The 22,907-nt window shown below is 36.7% G+C and overlaps 1 protein-coding gene across 3 annotated transcripts in view; it reads left to right on the top strand.

Annotated features, from left to right (window-relative positions):
• Nucleotides 1–22,907, top strand: part of atr (ATR serine/threonine kinase) — a 59,402-nt gene that overhangs the window by 6,667 nt on the left and 29,828 nt on the right. For all 3 annotated transcript variants that reach the window (XR_010004731.1, XM_008106206.3, XM_062976636.1), the window contains exons 5-21: nucleotides 1,371–1,555; nucleotides 4,106–4,294; nucleotides 4,743–4,942; nucleotides 6,339–6,491; nucleotides 7,971–8,166; nucleotides 9,566–9,825; nucleotides 10,894–11,084; nucleotides 11,169–11,269; nucleotides 11,488–11,659; nucleotides 13,482–13,652; nucleotides 15,326–15,520; nucleotides 16,077–16,262; nucleotides 17,554–17,646; nucleotides 18,151–18,281; nucleotides 18,471–18,614; nucleotides 19,631–19,724; nucleotides 21,142–21,267. Coding sequence is in view for 2 of the 3 variants with exons in the window: in XM_008106206.3 (XP_008104413.2) it covers nucleotides 1,371–1,555; nucleotides 4,106–4,294; nucleotides 4,743–4,942; nucleotides 6,339–6,491; nucleotides 7,971–8,166; nucleotides 9,566–9,825; nucleotides 10,894–11,084; nucleotides 11,169–11,269; nucleotides 11,488–11,659; nucleotides 13,482–13,652; nucleotides 15,326–15,520; nucleotides 16,077–16,262; nucleotides 17,554–17,646; nucleotides 18,151–18,281; nucleotides 18,471–18,614; nucleotides 19,631–19,724; nucleotides 21,142–21,267 (2,787 nt within the window). In the remaining variant the exon portion in view is untranslated. The remainder of the gene's footprint in view (nucleotides 1–1,370; nucleotides 1,556–4,105; nucleotides 4,295–4,742; nucleotides 4,943–6,338; nucleotides 6,492–7,970; nucleotides 8,167–9,565; nucleotides 9,826–10,893; nucleotides 11,085–11,168; nucleotides 11,270–11,487; nucleotides 11,660–13,481; nucleotides 13,653–15,325; nucleotides 15,521–16,076; nucleotides 16,263–17,553; nucleotides 17,647–18,150; nucleotides 18,282–18,470; nucleotides 18,615–19,630; nucleotides 19,725–21,141; nucleotides 21,268–22,907) is intronic.

Below are 22,907 nucleotides of genomic sequence, written 5' to 3'. Positions count from 1 at the left end.
CATCCATGCACATTTAATGCTTATGCTCTTGTCTCATGGATCTCTGAGTAGTAGGAGTATGGTAAAATGTGTGCATTTTTACTATATGCACCTAATATGAACAAGTGTATGTCTGGCACAGTCAAGTACTGTATATATTCATGTATAAGTCTAGAATTTTAGTAAAATCAAACCACAAAATCTGGGTTGACATCCATGATCAAAGTAAGCACTGTACATTAACTCTTACCCCTCTCTGAGTAGAGTGGTGAAATGAAGAGCTTAGTCTGTCCCCTTTAAGAAGAGCCTAAAAAAATACCACCCCCCTCAAATCCTTATACTAGGCATGGGAAAACTTTGGCCCTCCAGGTGTTTTGGACTTCAACTCTCACAATTCCTAACAGCCACCAGCTCTTAGGAATTGTGGGAGTTAAAATCCAAAACACCTGGAAGGCCTTGTACTCTGGCATCAGTTCTGGCTTTTTTTGAATGCCTGGGCAGGAAAGTGGCAGTGGTGGAGGCCAGGGGCAGCTGGCACTTTCCCCTCTCTGGAATGATTCTTGAATGATCCATGGATCATATCAAAATTCACAATTTGTACCCCAGTTGAAGATTATTTAGCCCCTTATTTATGGAATGCCTTGCCAGTTGAAACTTGAACTATCCGAGACCTATTTGCCTTTCGGAAAGCCTGCAAAACCTTTCTCTTCCGACAAGCTTTCGATGGGTGAAAAACTCGGGGCTATGTCTGTTTTTATTATTTTAAAGCTAATTGTATTGTTTTAATCTATTTCTGTAAACCGCTCCGAGCCAAACTGGGAGTAGCGGTATACAAGTCTAATAAATAAATAAATAAATAAATAAATAAAATTAAATTATGAAAACACAAATAATGACCATAGATTTACATAACTTTAGAGTAGAAGATGAAGACATCAAACGAATCCAAAATTTTCCATACTTTGACTCAGTCATTAATCAGAAAGGAGGCTGCAGTCGAGAAATCAGAAGACTCGGACTTCAAAGGGCAGCTATGTAGGAACTAGACAAGATCCTAGAGGGAACTAGACAAGATCCTCGAGTGTAGAAATACATAATTGATACTTAAGTTGAGATTGTGCATTCTTTCATATTTCCAGTTTCTGTGTGAAAGCTGAAAAGTTTTCCCTGTCTATTACAGTCACCTGTGCACCTTAAAACTCTGGTTCCATTGGGGAATTTCATTTCTGATGTCCAGGGGATGTCTGGAAATGGGAAATAACGTAGTATGTTCATATTGATATTTGAACTGTTCAGTTCTCTATAAAGTTTGTGAGACCTTAAATGAATGTATATTTGTTATAGAGAAAGTTGTACAGCATTACTGAAATGTATATCTTTTTTTTTCTTAGTATCTTAAGAGTCCACTTTATGCTTCCTTGAAGACCGAAGTCACGGATATCATTCAGGAGCTGCAGCGTAGTCATAATCCAGAGGACTCTGATACTGATGGGGGAAGCAGCAGTAGTGATGAAGTTCCTGAAAAAAGGCTACGTCTGTCCTTGAAGCAACCCAAAAAGTCCTCTATGCCAGCACAGTATGAGTTTTACTGCAGTTTCTATAGATAAAGCTAACTGCCATAAGTAAATGGTAGAGCTGCTAATTACAGCTGACCATCCACATTTGTGGGTTTGACTTATATAGATTTGATTACAATGTTCTGTCTAGGTCTCCCAGCATGACTTTATGATGACTTACCAAAAGTTACCTAGAGAACTGTTTTCTCTAGGCATTTGTAGGCCTTCCAGTATGATTCTGTGGTTAAATTATAGCGATCTAGTGGAATTCTGTGGTAAACCTCTGGTAGAAGTTGATCATAGAGTTATATTTGAAGACCTATAGGTTTCTAGAAAGATGTTCACTCAGGTTTAAAAAGCGGTATTTTTATTTATGCTGTTTCATTTTCACTGAGGATTCTGTATTACTAATCCCAGCATATGTGGAGGACTTGATCGTTTTAAGGTTTAAAATATAGGGCAACCCAACATTATACAATAGATGAAATTAAATTGATATGGCGCAACAACTTAATTGATATGGCATAACACCCCCCCCCCCCCCCCGTAGCGCAGCGGGGCTGGCGGTTCGAATCCCGCTGTTAGTCCCAGCTTCTGCTAACCTAGTAGTTCGAAAGCATGCAAATGTGAGTAGATCAATAGGTACCACTCTAGCGGGAAGGTAATAACACTGTATGCAGTCATGCTGGCCACATGACCTTTGAGGTGTCTACAGACAACTCCGGCTCTTCAGCTTAGAAGTGGAGATGAGCACCAACCCCCAGGGTCAAACACGACTAGACTTAATGTCAGGGGAAAGCCTTTACCTTAACCGTAACAGCAACTTATTCCACTGCAAAACATCAAAAAAGGAAGTTCTTCAACTTGATCATTTTCTGCTACTGAGTTTTTATATGCAAACCAATCGCCTATCTAATTCTCATGTAGCAGAACATCTTGATGGGGTATTATATGGGATATCTACCTTTTTTCCATCATTAGGTAAAGAGAGGGAAAGAGGTGGATATAAGATGGAGATAGCAATACTCCTTATATTGTGTGCCCTCAGATTGTATCCAGAAGTCTCCATACATACTAAAATCAATGGGAACTCTGTACCCTATGGTATACATTCTATTATGTACAACTGTGTAATAAAGTAGCATTCCTTATATAAAATGGTAAAAATCATGGTTTACATTTTTTCTTTTTTTATTCCAAATATTTTTGAGTTGTAGTTAGTTGGATCTCTGGGTGCAGAATCTGTGAGTAGGGAAGTTTCATGTGTTTGCTAGAAGAGGTGAAAAAAAGATGAAGTGCATTTGTTATGATGTTTGACAGCAGTGATCCAAGGAAGTGTTGGAGAATGTGATCATGTGGCACAACAGCAATGAATGGAAGTTTAGGAGCCACATTTTATCTTCTGTAGATACCTCCTACACAAAGGGTTCTTGGAGACAAGACACTATGAAAGAGCTGTCTTGGAAAATTTGCCTGTATACAAGTGGTTTCCCAAACCCTTAATCTGTAGTGCTTGGTTCATGTAATCCCTCAGACACAAGTGCTGAAGACATAGCTGTCTCTGAACCAACTTTTATTTATTTATTTATTTTATTTATTTACAGTATTTATATTCCGCCCTTCTCACCCCGAAGGGGACTCAGGGCGGATCACATTATACACACATAGGGCAAACATTCAATGCCCATAAACACATCAAACAGAGACCGAGACAGACAGATGCAGAGGCAATTTAACCTTCTTTTGAGGGGATGTTCGATTCTGGCCACAGGGGGGAGCAGCTGCTTCATCATCCACTCTGACGGACTTCCTCATTCCAGGTCGTAAATTAGTTAAACTTGCCTCCCCACTTTTATAAGTGGTACCTTATTTCCTACTTGATAGATGCAACTATCTTTCGGGTTGCTAGGTCAGCAACGAGCAGGGGCTATTTTTTATTTTTAATTGACGGATACTCACCCTGCCACGGGCTGGCCTCGAACTCATGACCTCATGGTCAGAGTGATTTATTGCAGCTGCTCAACAGCCTGCGCCACAGCCCGGCCCCCTTTTAGAATGGGATCTCTCATTTCTATTATCACTCTTCTGTCTACATAACAATATCTTAGGATGCATCTACACTGCACAATTAATGTGGTTTGAAACCATTTTAACTACCATGGCTATGCTATGAGTTGTAGTTTTATAAGGTCTTCAGCCTTCTCTGCTAAATAGTGTTGATGTCTCATCAAACTACAACTTCCATTTTACAGTGTAGATCAGGCATAGGCAAACTTTGGCCCTCCAGGTGGACTTCAACTCCCACAATTCCTGACAGCCACCAGCTCTTAGGAATTGTGGGAGTGAGTTGACGTCCAAAACACCTGAAGGGTCGCAGTTCGCACGTGCCTGGTGTAGATGGACCCCTAAATGCCTCCAAACATGCACACTTAGACTGTAAGTCTGCTTTTGAGAAGGTTGTGGGCTCTTGTGAACAGTTATTTTTGTAGGATACTGACCACAGAGTTTGACTTGCACCGTTACATTTTTTTAAAGGGTTTAACTTTCTAAAATGGTATATCAATTTTTAGCCCCAGTCCTGTGAACATGATAGCGAAGAGTGTGGTGTGGAATTCAATAAACAAGAAAGCAGAATCTCTGGTGTTACTTCTGGAACAAGACATTCTGCCACAGGAAGTTCTGCAAACTGTTGAAGGAATTGCTTTGATATTTCAGCTGGCTGCTCTGTGCACAGTCCACTCCGTGCCAGAATTCAGCAGGTAAAAGAACCCCAAAGTTTCCATTTTGTACTGAACCTATGGAAATGGGCAGGATATATGTGAAATTACTTTTGTTAATGTCCACATGCCATTGTTACAGTCACTGGGTTTTTTTTTTTTTTTTGGTTTTGTTTTTTTAAGAAAAAGACGAAATTGGAATGGCAACAACACACCAAGTCGGAAAATAAAGCATTTTTGGAGATGGATCTTCCTCCTTTTTTAATATCCAGCTCTAGAAGTAGGATTAATGTATTGTTGAATAAGTAGTTTGGTGACAGAGTTTTGGAGATGCTTGTGTTATGCTGCAAAATGAGCCGGATTGTGTCAGGATTGTTTTCTGACCCGAGAAATGGTCCGTCTCTATTTCACATGTGAAAAAATGGTTGTATTGAACTGAAGATCAAGCCATTTCAGTGACCAGATTATTTCTTGTTTTTTTCCCTCACAGCACAGGAAACAAACAAAATAATACTGTTTGTCCTTCGGAATCAGGACAGCGTGTCCGGTTAATCTGGATTTCTTCAGAATTGCTTTTGAGAGGAGTGAAAGTTTGTTGGAAGTTGTTAGATCCTGCTGCAGGCATAATTGAACTTGAACCAGTAATTCAAAGAGTCGTGAAAATAACAGATGCTTTGCTTTATATGCAAGGTGAGATGTTAAAATACCAGCAATTCGCTCTGTCTTGTTTTAAACTTGTTGTAAGTGCCTTCACATCTATGTTTAGGAGGAAAGCAGAAAAAAAATCAATAAATGAAATAATTAAGTTAGCACATGCACTTTAAAGTGTTCCTGGTTGCTAACAATTAATAAATAAAAGGTGTGTTTACATTGAGCCTTCCTGATACATCATTCTTTAGCATTTCACAGTAACCTTTAATTGGACTTCTAGGGTGCTTCTAGGTTTTATTTTGCAATTGCCATGACTTGTCCACAGAATTGTACAGAAAGTCCAGATGTCACCACCATCAGTGGTGGGTCTTTTGCTGTTACTGGAAATAAAATATTAAGAAGGAAAACCAGAACAGCTGCACAAGGCATTCTAATTGCTAACCTGAGGAATCCTTCATTTGGAAACATGTCTGATTATCTAATTCATCACTGTCTGTTGCTGACAAATAACTGTTGTCCAAGAGCTTTAGCAAAGAACTTCCTCGACCTTATTTATTGATAGTATTTCTGTGTTGCCTCTCAACGCATAAGGGCTCTTCAGGCAATGAATAAATAGAAACCAATTAAAACAATAAAAAGATCAAAATGTTTTAAAAACACATTAAAATGCTCTTTTTAGAAACTCCAGAACAGTAGTCTAAAAATCCTAGAATCTAGTTTTGAAAGGGTTGAATTATTATGTTTTCGTTATTATTAGATACACAACAAGATTAATACACAGCAAACAAGATCAATATGCTGGCTTTTGTATTGGATCACACATCAGACACTTCCCAAGTGTCTAGAACAGTGGTTCTCAATCTGTGGATCCCCAGGTGTTTTGTCCTACAATTCCCATAAATACCAGCCAGTTTACCAGCTTTAGGGATTTTTGGGAGTCAAAAGCCAAACATCTGTGGACCTACAGGTTGAGAACCACTGGTCTAGGACGATGTGATGTATTTATAAGTAATGCATGCAGACCTGAAAAGGGTGGCCTTTTGCAGCTAATAGATGGTAATTTTCTCTGCGCTGATTATTTAAGTGCTGACCAAGATCTTTGTGTGACCCAGTGTGCCGATCACCACCTTTACTTGCTTGTGCCAGAGTCTGTGCAGTTCGACCTTTAAATCCTCGTATCATGTCAGCTTTTCCAATTGCTTCTCGTCAATTCTGCTGTTGCCTGGGATAATTATTATTATTATTATTATTATTATTACTATGTTTATTTATATCCTGCTTTTTCTCTCCTTAAGGAAACTCAAAGTGGCTAACATTAAAGGCATTGCAATACAATTTAAAGTGGCTTGGTATTGCTATTTCGTCAGCAAACAGTTTACTGAATATTTAAGCTATCTGAATTAAATTGTTGCAAATGTGTGTTTTCCTCATAAAGCAAACATCCAGTTTAATGATGAGATGATTGAAAACATAATTGGATTGCTCTCTCTGCCATGGGTTTATAGCCTTTCTGATGACCCTTCGTTCAAACTGCCTGCTCTTAATTTGGATCTTTTGGCTTTAAGCCAACATTGTAAAAACCATATTTGTAAGTAAATTGAATTTTATTTTGTTTTTATTGAAATGAAATTGAAATTGTGAATCCTTCTATTCCACTTTTCAGTCTGGACGTTCTCAAAGTGCCCAAAACACTCCCAATTAAAATAAAAGTATTTTTAAAGAGTAATGTCTGCAATATGCTTTGGATAAACTAAACTATAATAAATGCTATACTTGTAACAGGTCTTCACCTTGCACTAAGAAATGTTAAACCTCATATACAAAAGTTAACTGTTTTGCCACAACACCCAGAATCCTCTAGCTAACATAGCCACTATTGGCTAGGGAATTCTGGGAGTTATAGTTCAAAATTAGCTTTTCCAAACTATGATCTGGTGTCATTACATACTTTATTTGTAAAGATGGAGCCCACTGTGGCACAGTGGGTTAAACCCTTGTGCCGGCAGGACTGGTGACTTGAAGGTTGGGTTGCTGACCTGAAGGTTGCCAGTTCGAATCCAACCTGGGGAGGTGAGCTCCCTCTATCAGCTCCAGCTTCGTGCAGGAACATGAGAGAACCCTCCCACAAGGATGGTGAAAACATAAAAAAAAAACATCTGGGCATCCCCTGGACAATGTCCTTGCAGGCGGCCAATTCTCTCACACCAGAATGACTTGCAGTTTCCCAAAAAAAATTTGTGTAAAGATGAGGAATTGAAGAGAGCACATCTGAGGTTTATGCATAAGAACAGAGATGTTTATTGACTTAAAAGTTAGAATCTGCACTTAAAGTTATGCCTCAAAATCTGCTGAAGTCTCTTGGAGTTGTTTTCAAAACTAGTGTGGCCTTTCCATTCTCCCATTCCAATCATTTTTTATTGTATTTTTGACCAACAAAATTTTCCAAACATTCTTCAAAGGCGGTCCAGTGACTGTGCAATTATCCAAACATAATGTTGCCAGAGCAAGGCCATCTGTGGCTATTTATATAACTCATTTTCTCTCTTTTAAAAATTATATTTCCCAACTTCAATATGGTTTAAATAAAATCTTTGAACTACATACACTGGTATAGGATGTTCAGCATAAATAGCCATTTAGTAAAAATTATTATAGATATTATTATTACCTTATCCTGATTTTTCTCTCTAAAAAAGAGCTTCAAAGCGGCTTACAGTAAAACCAATACAAGATGTTATGTTTAAAATGTTGGTAGTGCTCCTGAACTAAGGTGTGGTTTGTATGTGTAGGTGTCACTAAAGGGTGTTTCTGCACTGTGGAAGTAATGCAGTTTGACACAACTTGAACAGCCATTTATCAATGCTATGGAATCTTGGTAGTTTTGTGAAGCATAAGGACTCTTTGACAAGGGAGGCCAAAGATCTTATAAAACAACTACTCCCAGGATTCCATAGGCTTGAGCCATGGCCATTAAAGTGTGATCGAACTGCATTCATTCTACAGAATAGATGCACCCAAAGCATTATAAACTATTAACAGTATGGTCTTTATGTATATTTCCCTTTAGCTCCTGAGACTCAGTCGGATTGTCTATTTCTTCTTTCTTTAATTCCAAAAAGACATCTCAAGTGGAGAAATCATATTTATCAGCATTCCCTGCAAAGTCCCCATGAAGTTATCAGAGCAAACTGTGTTAGAGGATTTCCTATCCTGCTCCACCAGTCAGGTGTAAAATCCTGCACCACTCTGCTGGCACCTCTCCTGTATGTAGTACTCGAGTATTATAAGCAAATTTTGTATAGAGAAGAGTATTTAGCAGTAGTAAATGTCAGAAATTTGTAAAATAAATATTTCAGTATTGGTTATCTCTTACGTGTTTCTGGTTCTGAAGTACAAGGGAGCAACTAATTGGATCTTAGCTCTCTGTTAGGCTTACTGAAACATTTGGGTTCGGTTTATACTAAAATGTCTGTTGAAAATCATATATGTCACTTACTGGTCTTACACTACCTTCTGCCAGAATATCTAGCCTGTCTTCCATTGCTTCTCTCATGCTGGATTATTTGGCATGCGTTATCTGAGAGATAGGGTCCCTTTTTTCACCAATTTCTTACAGCAATGTGGGAAGGACAGGGAAGTCCAGTAAATGTAATTTAACTTAACATTTGTCCTTAGTTTGTATTGCATGGGGGAGATAATATCTGAAGTTGTTCATGGTTTGAAAGTTGGAGAAGGAATGTTCTGGGTCAAATATGAAGAGTTAAAACATATAAAATCCAAGAGTTTTGCTTAACATGAATACATTAGGGAGATATTTAAAAATGCAGCAAGACCCAAATTAATTGTATATTTGAAAGTGCTACATCAGGCGGTACGTACTGGCCTGGTGTGTACTACCAAATCCTGCCTTAAGCAGCCAGGATAGACACTATTTCTATATCCATTTGGGCTCATAGAACAATAGAGTTGGAAGGAACCAACGATCTCCATTTAGGAACCCACAGTTCACTATTTCCCAAGATAGTCCAGTCTATTATTGAACAACTATGACTATCATGAGATGATTAAACGTTTAGTTAGAATTTTCTTTCTGGTGCTTTAAATCTATTGGATTTGGTCTTATCCTCTGGAATAGAAGAGAAATACTTTGCTTTGTCTTCTGCATTACTATGCTTCCAATATTTGAAGATTGCTATCACATCGCTTTTTCTTTTTCACATGCAGCCTCTTTAATTCTTTCCTCCATATCACTGAATAAAGGAGAGATATAGGGTCTCTTTTTTCAAAAACTGCAGTTAATGATAGCTGCCTATTACACCATGTAACACATTTTTTGTTCCTGGGTTAGAAATGTGATTTCCTAATTGGTTCTATCAGAAAAAAAAATATGGAAAAAGTTTATTAAACTGCAAAAACTTTATTTTTGTGGGACATCTTGCAGCACATTTTACTATAGTTTTTCAATGAATATCTCGTAGAGTCTCAACCAATTCAACATAGTTTATGGCAGCCACAAAAAGTTTATGAAGTACAACAACTACTTTCATAGTAATTACTACACTATTAAATAGGAAATAACACTTTCAAACCAGGAACAGAAAAGTACTGTAACTGCAGAAAACTTAAGCCACTAAGTTGTTTGTTTTTTTAAAAAAATTTCAGAAACAACATAAGGGATGAATCTCTGCTAGTCCAGAAAGCTTATGCTGGTATCATTGGAAACTTGGCTTGCTGTCTTTCTGGCAACTTGAATTTAAGGCCTGACGTGATTCAACCTGACATGCAGCCCAAAAGTAATGGCGTCCTCTGTAACAGTCTTACAGTGACTTCTTCTGGTGAGGAAATGCGTGCAGTGAAGGCTGATGTGTTTAAGCCATTTTTATATCTACTTGAAGACAACATAGCAAGTACAGTGAAACTTGGTAAGTCTTAAACCTATATTGGTGGGTTTTTTTACATATCAAGTGGGACCTATAACAAAATGCTACAGTGCTGAGTGTTGATGTTCCGTGTTCCAGCCAACTGTGCTTTCTTTCAGGATAAGTCCCCAACTCTAAGCTTTCACCTTTTTGTGGCCTGTGAGCATGATCATGCCTTAAATAAATAAGTAAATAATAATAATAATAATAATAGGAATGGAATAGGGATTATTCTTTGAGGCATTGGACCAATGTTTATGTAGAGTTTGCTGCTTATAACTGTGTTCGTTCTTCTGGATCAAAACTTGTAATGGTTTGATTCCTACACAGCAAGCAAGGGCAAACTTTGGCCCTCCAGATGTTTTGGACTTCAACTCGTACAATTCCTAACAGCTAGTAGGCTGTTAAGCATTGGAGGAGTTGAAGTCCAAAACACCTGGGAGGCCAAAGTATGCTCATGCCAGCTACATAGATTCCATATGGCATAAATGTTTTATTTTATGTAGCCAGTGTTGTTTTATGTGAGGAAATACATAATTTTGTCCAGAGATATTTTTTGAATGATATATTGTAGAGTTAATAAATTTGAACTTTTCAATAAGACTAGCATCTTTAGGATTTCATAGAGAAAATGTTACTGTCATGATGAAACTATTTTGTTTTTCTCTAATTGTATTTTTGTAGCTATGCCTAACTGTTTGGGGGGAAAATTCAAAAAAGGAAAGAAAAAAAAAAGAATCGTCAGAAAGTACTGACTAGCTATTGGGGCTTCAGGGTTCCTTCGATCCTTTTCCATAATTCATTGTGAGGGAAAATGCATGTTGCTTCCCTGTACATTATAACTGTCCTTTTTCTGAATAAAAAGCCATCAGTTTTGTCCTTCTAAATCTAGCTGGGCAACTAATGGATGCCCACTGGATATTATTTGTCTATACCCGAGTAATGTGAAATGAGCCTGAAGTGTAAAGAAAGATGTTTCAGTTTTATAAATATAGTGTTGCACTGTTTCATATAGATATTGATCGTGCTCCAACAGTTTTGAATATATTGCTGTTGAATCTTCTCTTCCAGTTTTAATAGAGAACATTCCCCTGTTTTGCAAACATCTGGACTTCAAAAAAGATGGGCTAAATGTGAAAGCTGTTGTTGAGGCTTTCTTAAAGCTAATGGAAGATCCAGACAGAGATGTAAGAGTGGCTTTTAGTGCCCGCATCAAGTACATATTGGATTCTTCCGGCTCTGAGGAAGGATTCATTAAAGAGGTGAATTACTTAGCTATCTTGAAATCTGTTTTAAAAAGTGCTGTTTTGGAACATGAATACAATAGTTGCTTTTTTTTGTTTCAGCTACTTGTTTCCAGAATGAAAGAGGCCTATACAAATGCTAAAATATCAAGAAATAATGATCTGAAAGATACGCTGATTCTCACAACGGGGGATATTGGGAGGTATGTTGCTAATAGTACATTCCGGCTTCTGTAAGTCAGCTTCTGGAGCTTTTCATGCAAAATTCCGAATTGTGGAGTTAAGACAATGGAAGTGTAATTGCTGAATAGACTAAATGGGATATAGAGTGGAGGAAATTTTCATATTCTGTCATTTGCATAAATTGTCTTGTGATGTAATACTAATTCTGATAATGTCTGGTCCTTTTTCCCCCCATAAGGGCAGCAAAAGGGGATTTGGTACCCTTTGCACTCTTGCACTTGCTGCATTGCTTACTGTCCAAGTCGGCTTCTGTAGCTGGAGCGGCTCATACAGAAATCAGAGGTCTGGCTGCGTCCAAGTCTTTGAAGCTGCAGGCCTTTTTCAGTCAATACAAGAAACCCATCTGTCAGGTAAGAAGAACTGACAACATTGGGCCTTGATTATTAGGGTGTTGTGGGTCTCCGAAATGTCTCTTTAATAAAGACTTTTGTCTCCCTCTTTTGCAACTTAAAGTGACATTTATTTAGATTTTTCTGGTAATAAAAGCCTGGTATTCTTCATTAGCTTTGTTAATTCTGCAGCTCATCTACCTGTTCCATCTCTTTCTAAGACAGCAGTCCTGAGCTACAGAATTCATTGTGTTTTGTAACTAGAAACATAAGAATTGTTGGCTTCCTCTGAACTGTGTTGCTCCTGGAAATCACATGCTATTTGTCTTTCACTGTATTCCTCCTACTTACTCTCCTAAAATTTCTTGCAGTCTTGAGTAATGATGGGTGAGTTGATAACAGCTGGCAGTTGTGGTTTTAGTTGGCCTGCTTGCCCACTACTCACCAGTAAATTAATCAAATTAACATAAAGACTCATAAAAAATAAATGCTTTGTGGTGAACAGGGCACTATTTTCCATTTTAAAAAATTATCACTCCTAGAATATGAAGCGATTCCTAAGGAGATTCCACCTGAACATTAGGAAGAACTTCCTAACTTTGAAGGCTTTTCAGCAGTGGAACTCTCTGCCCTGAAGTTTGGTGGAGGCTCCTTCTTTGGGGGCTTTTAAACAGAAGCTAGATGGCCATCTGTCAGGGGTGCTTTGAATACAATTTTCCTGCTTCTTGGCAAGGGGTTGGACTGAATGTCCCACGAGGTCTCTTCCAATTCTATAGTTCTATGATTCAAAGAGTAGCAAGTTTGAAGAATCAGTATGGGCATGTTTGTATTATATACTGAGGGGAATATATTTAGTGATCAGTTATAACCATAAGTTGGAAGTCGTCTTTTCCCCTTCTTTTTTGTTTGTATTGTAATGTTGTTATTGTTGTTGTTGTATTTATTTATGCCCCACTTTATCTCTCCTGGAAGGAACTCAAAAAAGCATTAGCACACAATTTAAATTATACAAACATTAAAACAGAATTAAATACAAACAGTATTAAAATTCACAGTTAAAATCCATTCAAACATATTCAATTCATATTCAAAGTTAAAACCACAGCACCCCCTGAATTGATCTTAAAAACCTTATTGTAATCTGTTAGTGTAATTTTTATTAAGTTTTGTAGTTTAGTTACTTTATATTTTGGGGGGGGTTTTGGGGGGTAACTTTCTCTTTATGTGGGATTTTATGATAAAAATGTGTTTAATAAAACAGCTGTCTGAAAACAATAACGACTGTGACAAAAACAGCAGGTGCCAATCAATCTGTGGATGATAATGAAGTTGCCATGTAGAATTTTAGTCTATTAGGGTAAAATTGTCCCTGGTTATAATCCAGATGAACTAGGTTGCCCTTTTTTAAGCTAAAAGACAACCCTGAACTTAACTTTTGAGATCATGAATTTGGGGATTTGTTTCCCTTTCTAGTTGATTTTGGGGTTCCTTCAAATTAGAATAGTACTCTCACTCTTTTTTTTTTTTTTGGTGCTATAATGTGGCAGAATGAAGAGGAGTCCAAGAGGAGATTAGTTTAGGTTTTGATTGGTATGGACTCCTGCCTGACTGGGGGGTAATGCAATATAACTCCTTATGGAGAGAGAAAGTGGAGTATAAATGATGATGATGATAATAATAATAATAATAATAATAATAATAATAATAATAATAATAATGATGATGATGATTTGTAGGGGTCTCCTTTCCTGCAATCCAGAAGGCAAATACCATTTTTTCCCTTCCTTCCTTTCTTTTGGAGTCTGCTTTTTAATGACAGTGAAATGTATTTATCAATCCTTAGTTTTTAGTGGAATCCCTACACTCCAGTCAGTTGGCAATGATTTCTAACACACCATACCAAAGCAGTGAAATGCAGAAACAAGAGATTGCTCATCAAAGGGAGGCAGCTCTGGACATGTTATCTGAAATTGCCAATGTTTTTGATTTTCCAGACCTCAATCGTTTTCTCAATGTAAGTTTGCAATACTATTATTTCAGAGTAACAACAAGTATTTCCATGTCTTTGAGTTTACAACAAATAATTCTTGATTAACAAAGCTTTACGTTTCTAAATTGTTGATTTCTTAAGATCTGTTGGGTTGTTATACCTGTTGGTCTCAATGAGAAAAGAAATCTAAGAGGAGGACTGAGGCCTCTTCTACACTGCCATATAATTCAGATTTTCAAAGTACATAACCCACATTATCTACTTTGAACAGGATTTTATCAGTTTACACTGCCATATAATCCAGTTCAAAGCAGATAATCTGGTTTTTATATGGCAGTGTGGGTATGGCCTGACTTTCCCTTGAGGCCTCTTTCCCTGACAAGCTGGTCTTTCAACCTTCTTCCAGATTTATCTAGAAAGCCTTCTTTCATCTGACATTAAAAGATGTTTTGTGATTTGAAACTTTCAGCCATCAGCTGAATAAGTAATTGGATTTTTTACATAACATTTCATGTAAAACCAATTTTTAAAGTAAAAAAATCAAGCTATATAATACAGGGAGTGGAAAATTTAACATAAAACATATTCACATATTATACTCATTTGCATTCAGGTGAGAAGGATGATTTTTTTAAAAAATTGAAAAGACCTAAGCATTTTTCTACTCCAAACATGCTATGCTGTGTTACATGAAGCACCTAGCCTTCGGTTATTTCTAAAATTAGAGAGAAATGTGTTTGCAGCAAAGGAATGAAGCAAAGTAAACTAAGATACTTACCTCGGTAACATATTTATTTGTCCTCTGTGGAGTAAGATGCTTTGTTGACTGTAGTGTTGCTACTGATAGAGACTCCAAATCACATAGGATTTTATGGAACATCAACTCATTTGAAATTTCCTGGAGGAAAGTTATGAGAGATGTTGCTCAGTAGGAAAAACAATAATGCTTATTTAAGTGAAAAACAGAAAGAAAAAAAGACCACATCGCAAGTAGATTGTTCTCAGACAAGGAAGCCACGATCCTACTTTCACAAATCTGAGCAGGTCTACTGATGATGACTGAGGGTCATAGAAGTTTCCCATTCATGAGTCCCCACATGTCAGCAAAGCTAAGGAAATGTTTCAGAAAGAAAGAAATAGTCTAGATTTGTTGGGTGACTTTTTAGTGGGGAGGCTAAATAGACTAATAAAACTTATTGACTGTAAGGCAGTTTAAAGGCTGGCTCTTCATAGTTTTTTCTGGTTTTGAAAAGTAGTTATCTGAATTAGAGTGTACTTTTTTGTGACCAAAACCTTAGAGCACTTTTTTCTTAGACTAGTATTCTTCAGATGTGCCAGACTACAGCTCCTATAATTACCAACTAGCATGGTCATTGAGCTTGTGTCTCTAGATGATGCAAATTGCTGTACAATATATTGGAGGTTGCCAGGTTAAGGGAAGATTAGATTAGAGCAGGCATGGGAAAACTTTGGCCCTCCAGGTGTTTTGGACTTCAACTCCCACAATTCCTAACAGACTACCAGCTGTTAAGAATTTGTGGGAGTTGAAGTCCAAAAACACCTGGAAGGCCGAAGTTTGCCCATGCCTAGGTTAAAGCCTGCTTTTGTTCATTACAAGGAATAGCCTCACTTTTAAGTGTATTTTACTGCAATGAATTGAAAAAGTTGCTGTTCAAAAAATATCTTTATTTTGCCAGAGGATTCTCCAAGTTCTTTTGCCTGACCTTGCTGCCAAGGCTAGTCCTGCAGCTTCTGTGCTGATCCGAACAATAGCAAAACAGCTAAATGTAAATCGCAGAGAAATTCTCATCAACAACTTCAAATATATCTTCTCTCATTTAGTCTGCTTCTGTAGCAAAGATGAGCTGGAGCGAGCACTTCACTATCTCAAGGTAATTTTGAGCATTGTGCATAATGCTGGGTCGGTGAGATTGCTTGAGTTGTGAGTTGTATTAAAATACAAATAAGTAACATGATATTTTCAAAGATAACCATTCATTTATAAGCATATTGAATCTTTTAGGTGCACCTATAATGTTGTGTTCTCCCTTAATCTGAAAGACAAGCGTAACATTCAGGCCCCCAAAGAATCCACAAGTTGTTTGACTGAAAATGAAAAAAATTACTGACTGCTGTTGGAAACTGATTTTCTTCTGGAACACTAGAATATTCTCATTTGATGGATTAATGGTTTGTTGTTACTCTGTTCCAATTAATGTTTAACATGGGTTGCAGAGTTCTTCTGTTGGTTGACCAGCTTATAGCATTCTCCAGATGTTGAGCTACAGCTACCATGATCTCTCAGCATTGGGAACAATGGGATTGGAGTCCAACAATATCTAAAGAATTGCCCACTCTTGCTCTCCTGCAGTCTCTCTGTGTTGTGCATCTATATAATATGTGTGTATATTGCAAATTAAAAATTTTCCCCACTGATTCTATTCATAGAATGAAACAGAGATAGAATTGGGAAGTTTGCTGAGACAAGACTATCAAGGATTGCATAATGAATTATTGTTGCGTTTGGGAGAACACTATCAACAGGTTTTCAATGGCTTATCAATTCTGGCTTCTTTTGCTTCTAATGATGACCCATATCAAGGACCCAAAGACATCACATCTTCTGAGCGAATGGTAAGTATGAGTAAGATCACAGTTTCCTTTGTACCATTTAGAGAGAGCAAGTGGCTTGTTGAGAAATCGTTTTTATCAATTTCATGAAGAAAATCAATGGAATGAATTAGCTACCAATTGTGCCTCTTCTCTGTATAGGTGACAGGTTTTTCCTTATACCTATATATCGAAGTTGAGGGGGAGCAACTTTGAGATGATAAGGGACTACATGAGTCAACAAGAAGATTTTGGAGGGTTGCATCCTTGCAAAATTATTATGATTATATTTATAGCCCACTTTATCTCCCCCGCAGGGGACTCTAAGTGGCTTACCATAAAAGCATCAGCATAGCCATTTAAAATATACAAATAGACAAACATTAAAACAGGATTAAATATAAATAGTATTTAAAATTACCAGTTAAAATCATTACAACAAATTCAAAGTTAAAGTTAAAACAATACTTTATTTTGCCAAAATAAATGTCTGTTACAGTGGGGGGACATTTTTGCCATGTTTCGAGACCTTCTGGAACATTTTAGTCCTGGGAGAGACCTTTTTATTGCATTCTTTTGCCATTATATATTGATCTTTGTACCCTGTGTTTGGGGTGTGTGTGTTTTTAAAATAATGGTTTGTTTTGATATATGTATTTTATGGTAGGTAATTTATGTTGATATGTTTTGACTTTGTTTTACCCCGCCTTGAGCTATTAGGAGAAATGGGTAACAAATGAAATATATTATTATTGTTGTTATTGTTATTATTCTGAATGAAGAAATTATCACTGGGTGCTTCCTGTTCACTTCCAGAAGTACCTCAAACCTTCCTCTCGTGGTGAAAATGCAATTCACAGCTCCTAAATGGCATTGGTGTGCAAAAGGTTTTTTGTCTTTTAAAAAAAATTAAAATTTGATAGGTAGTGCTGGTGGCCACACTTTGCTTATCTTTCCTATGTATTGTGGTAAAAAGTGATTTTTATTAATGTTTTCACATTTCTTGAGCAGATTATGCTTATAAAATGGAGGATTTTTAAAAGCAATCTTACTGTGATTCAAAGGAGTTAATAGAGAATAGATCAACAATTCAGCAAAACCTTACTTTTTCCAGAGTAAATGCTACAAATATTGTACTTATAGATTGAAGTGCCCCCCATATCCGGTGTTTGCCACCCTTCCCATTGCCTAAATGAGGTGGAGATGAATGTTTTATCTTAAACTGTTTTCTGTTAGTAGAAGCTGAATGCACATTGGAATATTGACAGTATTACCAGAGAGTCTCAGAATATTATTCTTTTAAATAAATACTTAGGCTGATTATCTACAACCAAGATTGCTGGGCATTTTGGCCTTCTTCAATATGCAGTTATTGAGCTCTAGTGTTGGGATTGAAGATAAAAAAATGGTGAGTCAACCTTCTGTCAGAGACACTGAAGCATTCTGAGCTTTTGCTTTTCAGGCTTTTTTCTTTCTGTCTTCTGCTATAAATCAGGATGGGTGGCACTAAACAATTAGTCTAGTGTCAGAAACTTTGTGACACTGAAAGTTGAAATGTAAGACTATCCTAGTTAATACCAAAAAGATATAAGCCCCAAAAATCAGCATAAGTCCCTTTTTACTTAGATTTTCTGTCAATGTGGACTTTGAATGTATAAATATTTATCTTTTTCAGCTTTTAGAAATTTTCTAGAGCAGAGCTTTCTGAACATTTCATGCTGGTGACACAATTTTTAGTGATAGCCATTTAACACAGGAATAATACCTACTATTAAAAAAGTGTTAATTTTTAAGAGCCATATAGAAATAGTTTCCAGCACAGATTTGTTACCCATAAAAATCTGTTAACCATAATAGCTCTGCTATTCAACTTGATGGATGTTTCAAGCAGTTCATGGTTTTTCCATTTTAGGCCTTAAATAGTTTGATGGCTTTAATGACTCTTATGGGTCCAAAACACATAAGTGCTGTAAGAGTGAAGATGATGACAACACTCAGGACTGGACTGAGATACAAAGATGATTTCCCGGAGCTGTGCTGCAAGTAAGAAAATGATTTGTCATCACATTTCTGTGCTGTATGGGGTTGTCTAATGAATCTACACAGTTCCAAAATTAAAATTAAATTATTCTGGTACAGTCATTTTGTGATTAATTTCAAGATGGATGTGTATCATGTTCTGATGTAGCATATGATAAATTATGTGGGGGTTTTTTCTGTTCCATTATTTAGATCTTGGGACTGCTTTGTCCGATGCTTGGACCAGATTCATCTTGGCTCCCTTCTCAGTCATGTGATAGTGGCTCTGTTGCCCCTCATACATCTTCAGCCAAAAGAAACAGCAGCAGTTTTCCATTTTCTTATAGTTGAAAACAGGTATTATAATATGAACTATATTATATTAATGGTTTATGGACTTTTTCTACTGTTTTTCAGACAATAAATAGCAATGTACATAGCAATAACCTTTAAATAGCTGTTTTTTTTTTAAAAAAAAATCAGAATAAGCAGCCATGGGCTTAAAATATAATTTGGTTAGTACAAAAAAATTCTACATAAACTACTATAATGTTAGAAGGATGTGGGGAAAATCTTCTTGGTTAAAACTAGCTTGAAATAAAAGTTCTACTTCTTCTACCGGCTTGGTATATTTTGGTTGAATTTAGCAATTCAAATACAGGGAAAGCTAAAAAATATATGCATTTGGCTGGAGTTATACTTAAAAAATGTCCCTGTTCTGACTTACTTACAAACTCAACTTAAGAACAAACCTACAGAACCTATCTTGTTCGTAACTTGGGGACTGCTTGTCCCCAGACCAATATAAATTATGTAGATTATTTTCTATTGTGCTTTGTATTGTAAACTTTTCTGAGGATTTTTATTAAACAAAAAGGTTAGGTAAACAGTTTCCAAATACTGTTAAATATCTGTATTGCATTTCTCTCCCCCCCACACACACACTTGTTTTCTATCACATGAGCAATCATTTCAAACATTCTTTGAAGAATGATGGAAATATTTGCTATGAAGTTTATGTGGTGTAGACCAATCACAGCAGTTAATTTCTGTTTCATCATAATATTTTAAAAAAGCTTTTTCAGGAAGAAATAAAAACAACACATTGCTCAGTTGTTCATATGAGAAATAAATCCTGTATAATCCTGGCAAGAGCAACAGTGCTCCCTAATTTCAGAATTAATATGGATTTCTGCAGTGGAAACTATTACTGTTCAGGACACAGTTTTAAGTCTTTCCAGCTTCTGAATATGTCATCCTCTGTGCATTTCACTTCCATTTGTTTTTTTTTCTCCATTATTAAACTATACTGAGATTTTAATTTTAAAAAGATGTGTCTGTGTTTGCAAATGTGTTTTTCTTTTGTTGGTTAGAGATGTGGTGCAAGATTTCCTTCATGAAATATATTTTCTACCAAATCATCCTGAGCTGAAAGAAATTCAAATTGTTCTTCAGGAATATAGAAAGGTATCTTTTAAATTTTATTTTTATGTATTTAAAAACTGAAGTTGAAAATGAATGGTTGGGTATGACATTTTGTAAGACTTTTAGTAAAGTATATAAGCTTGCGGCAAGCATTAATGCTCAGATTTGTAATAAAATTATAGGAAAAATATTTTGGTTCTTTCATACTTCATAGGTAAAGGTAAAGGTATTCCCCTGACATTAAGTCTAGTCGTGTCTGACTGGAGGTTGGTGCTCATCTCCGTTTCTAAGCCAAAGAGCGGGCGTTGTCCGTAGACACCTCCAAGGTCATGTGGCCGGCGTGACTGTATTGAGTGCCATTGCCTTCCTGCTGGAGTGGTACCTATTGATCTACTCACATTTGCATGTTTTCGAACTGCTAGGTTGGCAGGAGCTGGAGCTAACAGCAGGAGCTCACCCCATTCCCCGGAGTCAAACCTGGATTAGTAGTAGTCTATGATAGTTTATGTTTATGGATTGTGCAATGTACAATGTCGTGGCTGCTGAAAATACATATTGTGGTATAATTAATAAATTATATTGTGAAAACCAGAGTTACATTTCTGTAAAAGGACTTATTTGGAAACATTGTGTTAATTCCATTTACTCAGTCTCCCTAACATAATGGGGTGGCTTGAAAGATAAAAGGGAAAGTGTATACATAACATCCAAGTTCATAGGAGGAAAGGCAGGATAAAAACTGTAGCAATAACAGAGAGCAAGGAGATACATGTTGTTACTAATACCTAACCCTGATATAAAAAGCTTTTATAAACTATTTGGAAAGATGTTGTATCATCAATTAGATATACACTTCAATTTGAAGTACAGTAGAGTCTCACTTATCCAAGCCTCTGGATTATCCAAGCCATTTTTGTAGTCAATGTTTTCAATATATCGTGATATTTTGCTGCTAAATTTGTAAATACAGTAATTACAACATAACATTACTGCGTATTGAACTACTTTTTCTGTCAAATTTCTTGTATAACATGATGTTTTGGTGCTTAATTTGTAAAATCATAACCTAATTTGATGTTTAATAGGCTTTTCCTTAATCCCTCCTTATTATCCAAGATATTCACTTATCCAAGCTTCTGCCGGCCCGTTTAGCTTGGATAAGTGAGACTCTACTGTATTTGGCAGGGTACTTGGAATAGTGTACATATATTTGGAACTAAGAACAGATATGGTTCTTTGCAAATATAATGTAAATTATCCCCACTCAACCAGTAATATTGAATGAAAACATGCATTGGATTTCTTCTGGCACAATCATGTTTCATAAGTTGTTCAGTTAAGAGCATTCAGCCATCTCTGGAGCAGAGAGATTTCCTTTACACAATCTGCTCTTTTGGTGCATTGAGCAATGAACTGGAGTACCCAGAATGCATTCTCTGTGTGTTCTTGTTCCCCTTAGGAGACATCCAAAAGCACCGACTTGCAGACAGCGCTGCAGCTTTCCATGAAAGCTATTCAACATGAGAATGTAGATGTTCGGATTCATGCTCTCACCAGCCTCAAGGAAACTTTATATAAAAATCAAGTATGTTAAACTGAAGCTCAGAGTTTATATGCAAGGTAGCCTTCATGAAAATGAAAGCAGTTTTAATTCAATTTATATATTTTGTCCCAAGAAGTAACCCAGCAGGAGTAAATGCTACTCTGGTTTTTGATCTTATTTTTTCTCTTACAGTTAGTAGCAACCTACATGAATTAATCTTTGAATTAACAACGTCCCTTTGAATTAAAAAGAAATATGTATAAAATGTTTTCTCCAGAGTGTTAAATATCTGTATTGTGTTTCTGATACCAGCAAGCCCTTTCCCCCTTCCAGCTGATCTTTATCAGAATAGAACTCTGGCGCTCTCAACATGAAAGGAAAGATAGAATTTCTGTTTTATAAAAGGATTCACAGCACTTGTTTCCTTATTCTTGTGCTTTGCTGACTTTTTTCTTCCTTTTCTCTTCTCTGCATTGCTGAGAAAGATGATCCATGCTAGATAAATTATTTGATATTCAGTTACCTATCATGCAGTAAGTGAGCTTGTCGTTTCAATGTCAGCCTGATGAGAGAAGACAGATTTGTATGTGGTGCATTCTTTCTCCCTGCCTTTTAAAAGTATCTGTTTCTTAATTCCACCTTAATGGCACATGTACACTTAATTACAGGGTAATTTGTGGACAATAGGGAACTTCCCCACACACATCCTCTAATGCCCATCATTGTGTTTGGAGTCTGCACTTTTTTTTTAATTGACACTGATTTGCCATGGATAAGAGAGAACTTTTCTAATGTATGAGCCTCTTACACTGCTTGCCTATTCATCCTTGAACTATCTTTTCTTTGTGGCAACTGCTCTCCAAGCTTTCGGGAACATACGTATTTTCCCAGTTTTGTTCATCAGAAGCCCAGGTTTGAGTATGCAAGCCCTGTCTGCAACAGTAATGGTCAAAACATTTGAAATATGTGAATAACTAAATTATACTCCGTCCACAAAAAATGTACAAAGCCTGCAGAGGAAATGTGGCACTTTGGGGTCCTAGAGAGCACCAAGCTCTTTAGAAACTGAAAGTAATGAACATCAGAGGCTGCCTTGTATCTGTTCAGGCTATTTCCCATAGTTCTCCATCATCTGCTGTCTCAAATCTCTTATTTCTATAAGTAAAGCATGTGCGCAACTACAAAGCCACAGTACACTTCTTGCTCACTTACCAGCAAAAAAAACCCAGTGCAGATCATTAGGTGTCCTCCTCCCATAGCATTACAGCCTTTTATATTGCATTCTGTTCTTGGCAACCAATATGATGAAACAAGACAACCCAAAACAGCATGTCACAACATCAGATACATTATAAGGCAGAAATTGAGAACCTTAGATGTTGAACTAAATTTCCATCATTTTAAAAAATGTGATGTGAGCTGATGTGAATTGAACATGTCTGAATGCCCAATCACCATCTCCCAAAGCAGTTACTTTATTCTCAGCTCAAGAACGGAAAATGGAATGTCGGTGGACAACAAAAGAGATTTAAAAATGGACTTAAAGCTAACCTTAAAAAATACGAAATAAACACAGAGAACTGGGAAGCAGTTCTCTGCTTCCATAGCAGTGCTATGGAAATGTGCAGAGTGGAAGGCACATCAAGCAAACCCTTGTCATGATCATCTTCCATGTGGAAATT

Source organism: Anolis carolinensis, chromosome 3 (genome assembly GCF_035594765.1).
Source record: "Anolis carolinensis isolate JA03-04 chromosome 3, rAnoCar3.1.pri, whole genome shotgun sequence".
NCBI lineage: Eukaryota > Metazoa > Chordata > Lepidosauria > Squamata > Dactyloidae > Anolis > Anolis carolinensis.
Note: the sequence above shows the minus strand (reverse complement) of the source record. Positions and strands in the feature narration are given on the sequence as shown.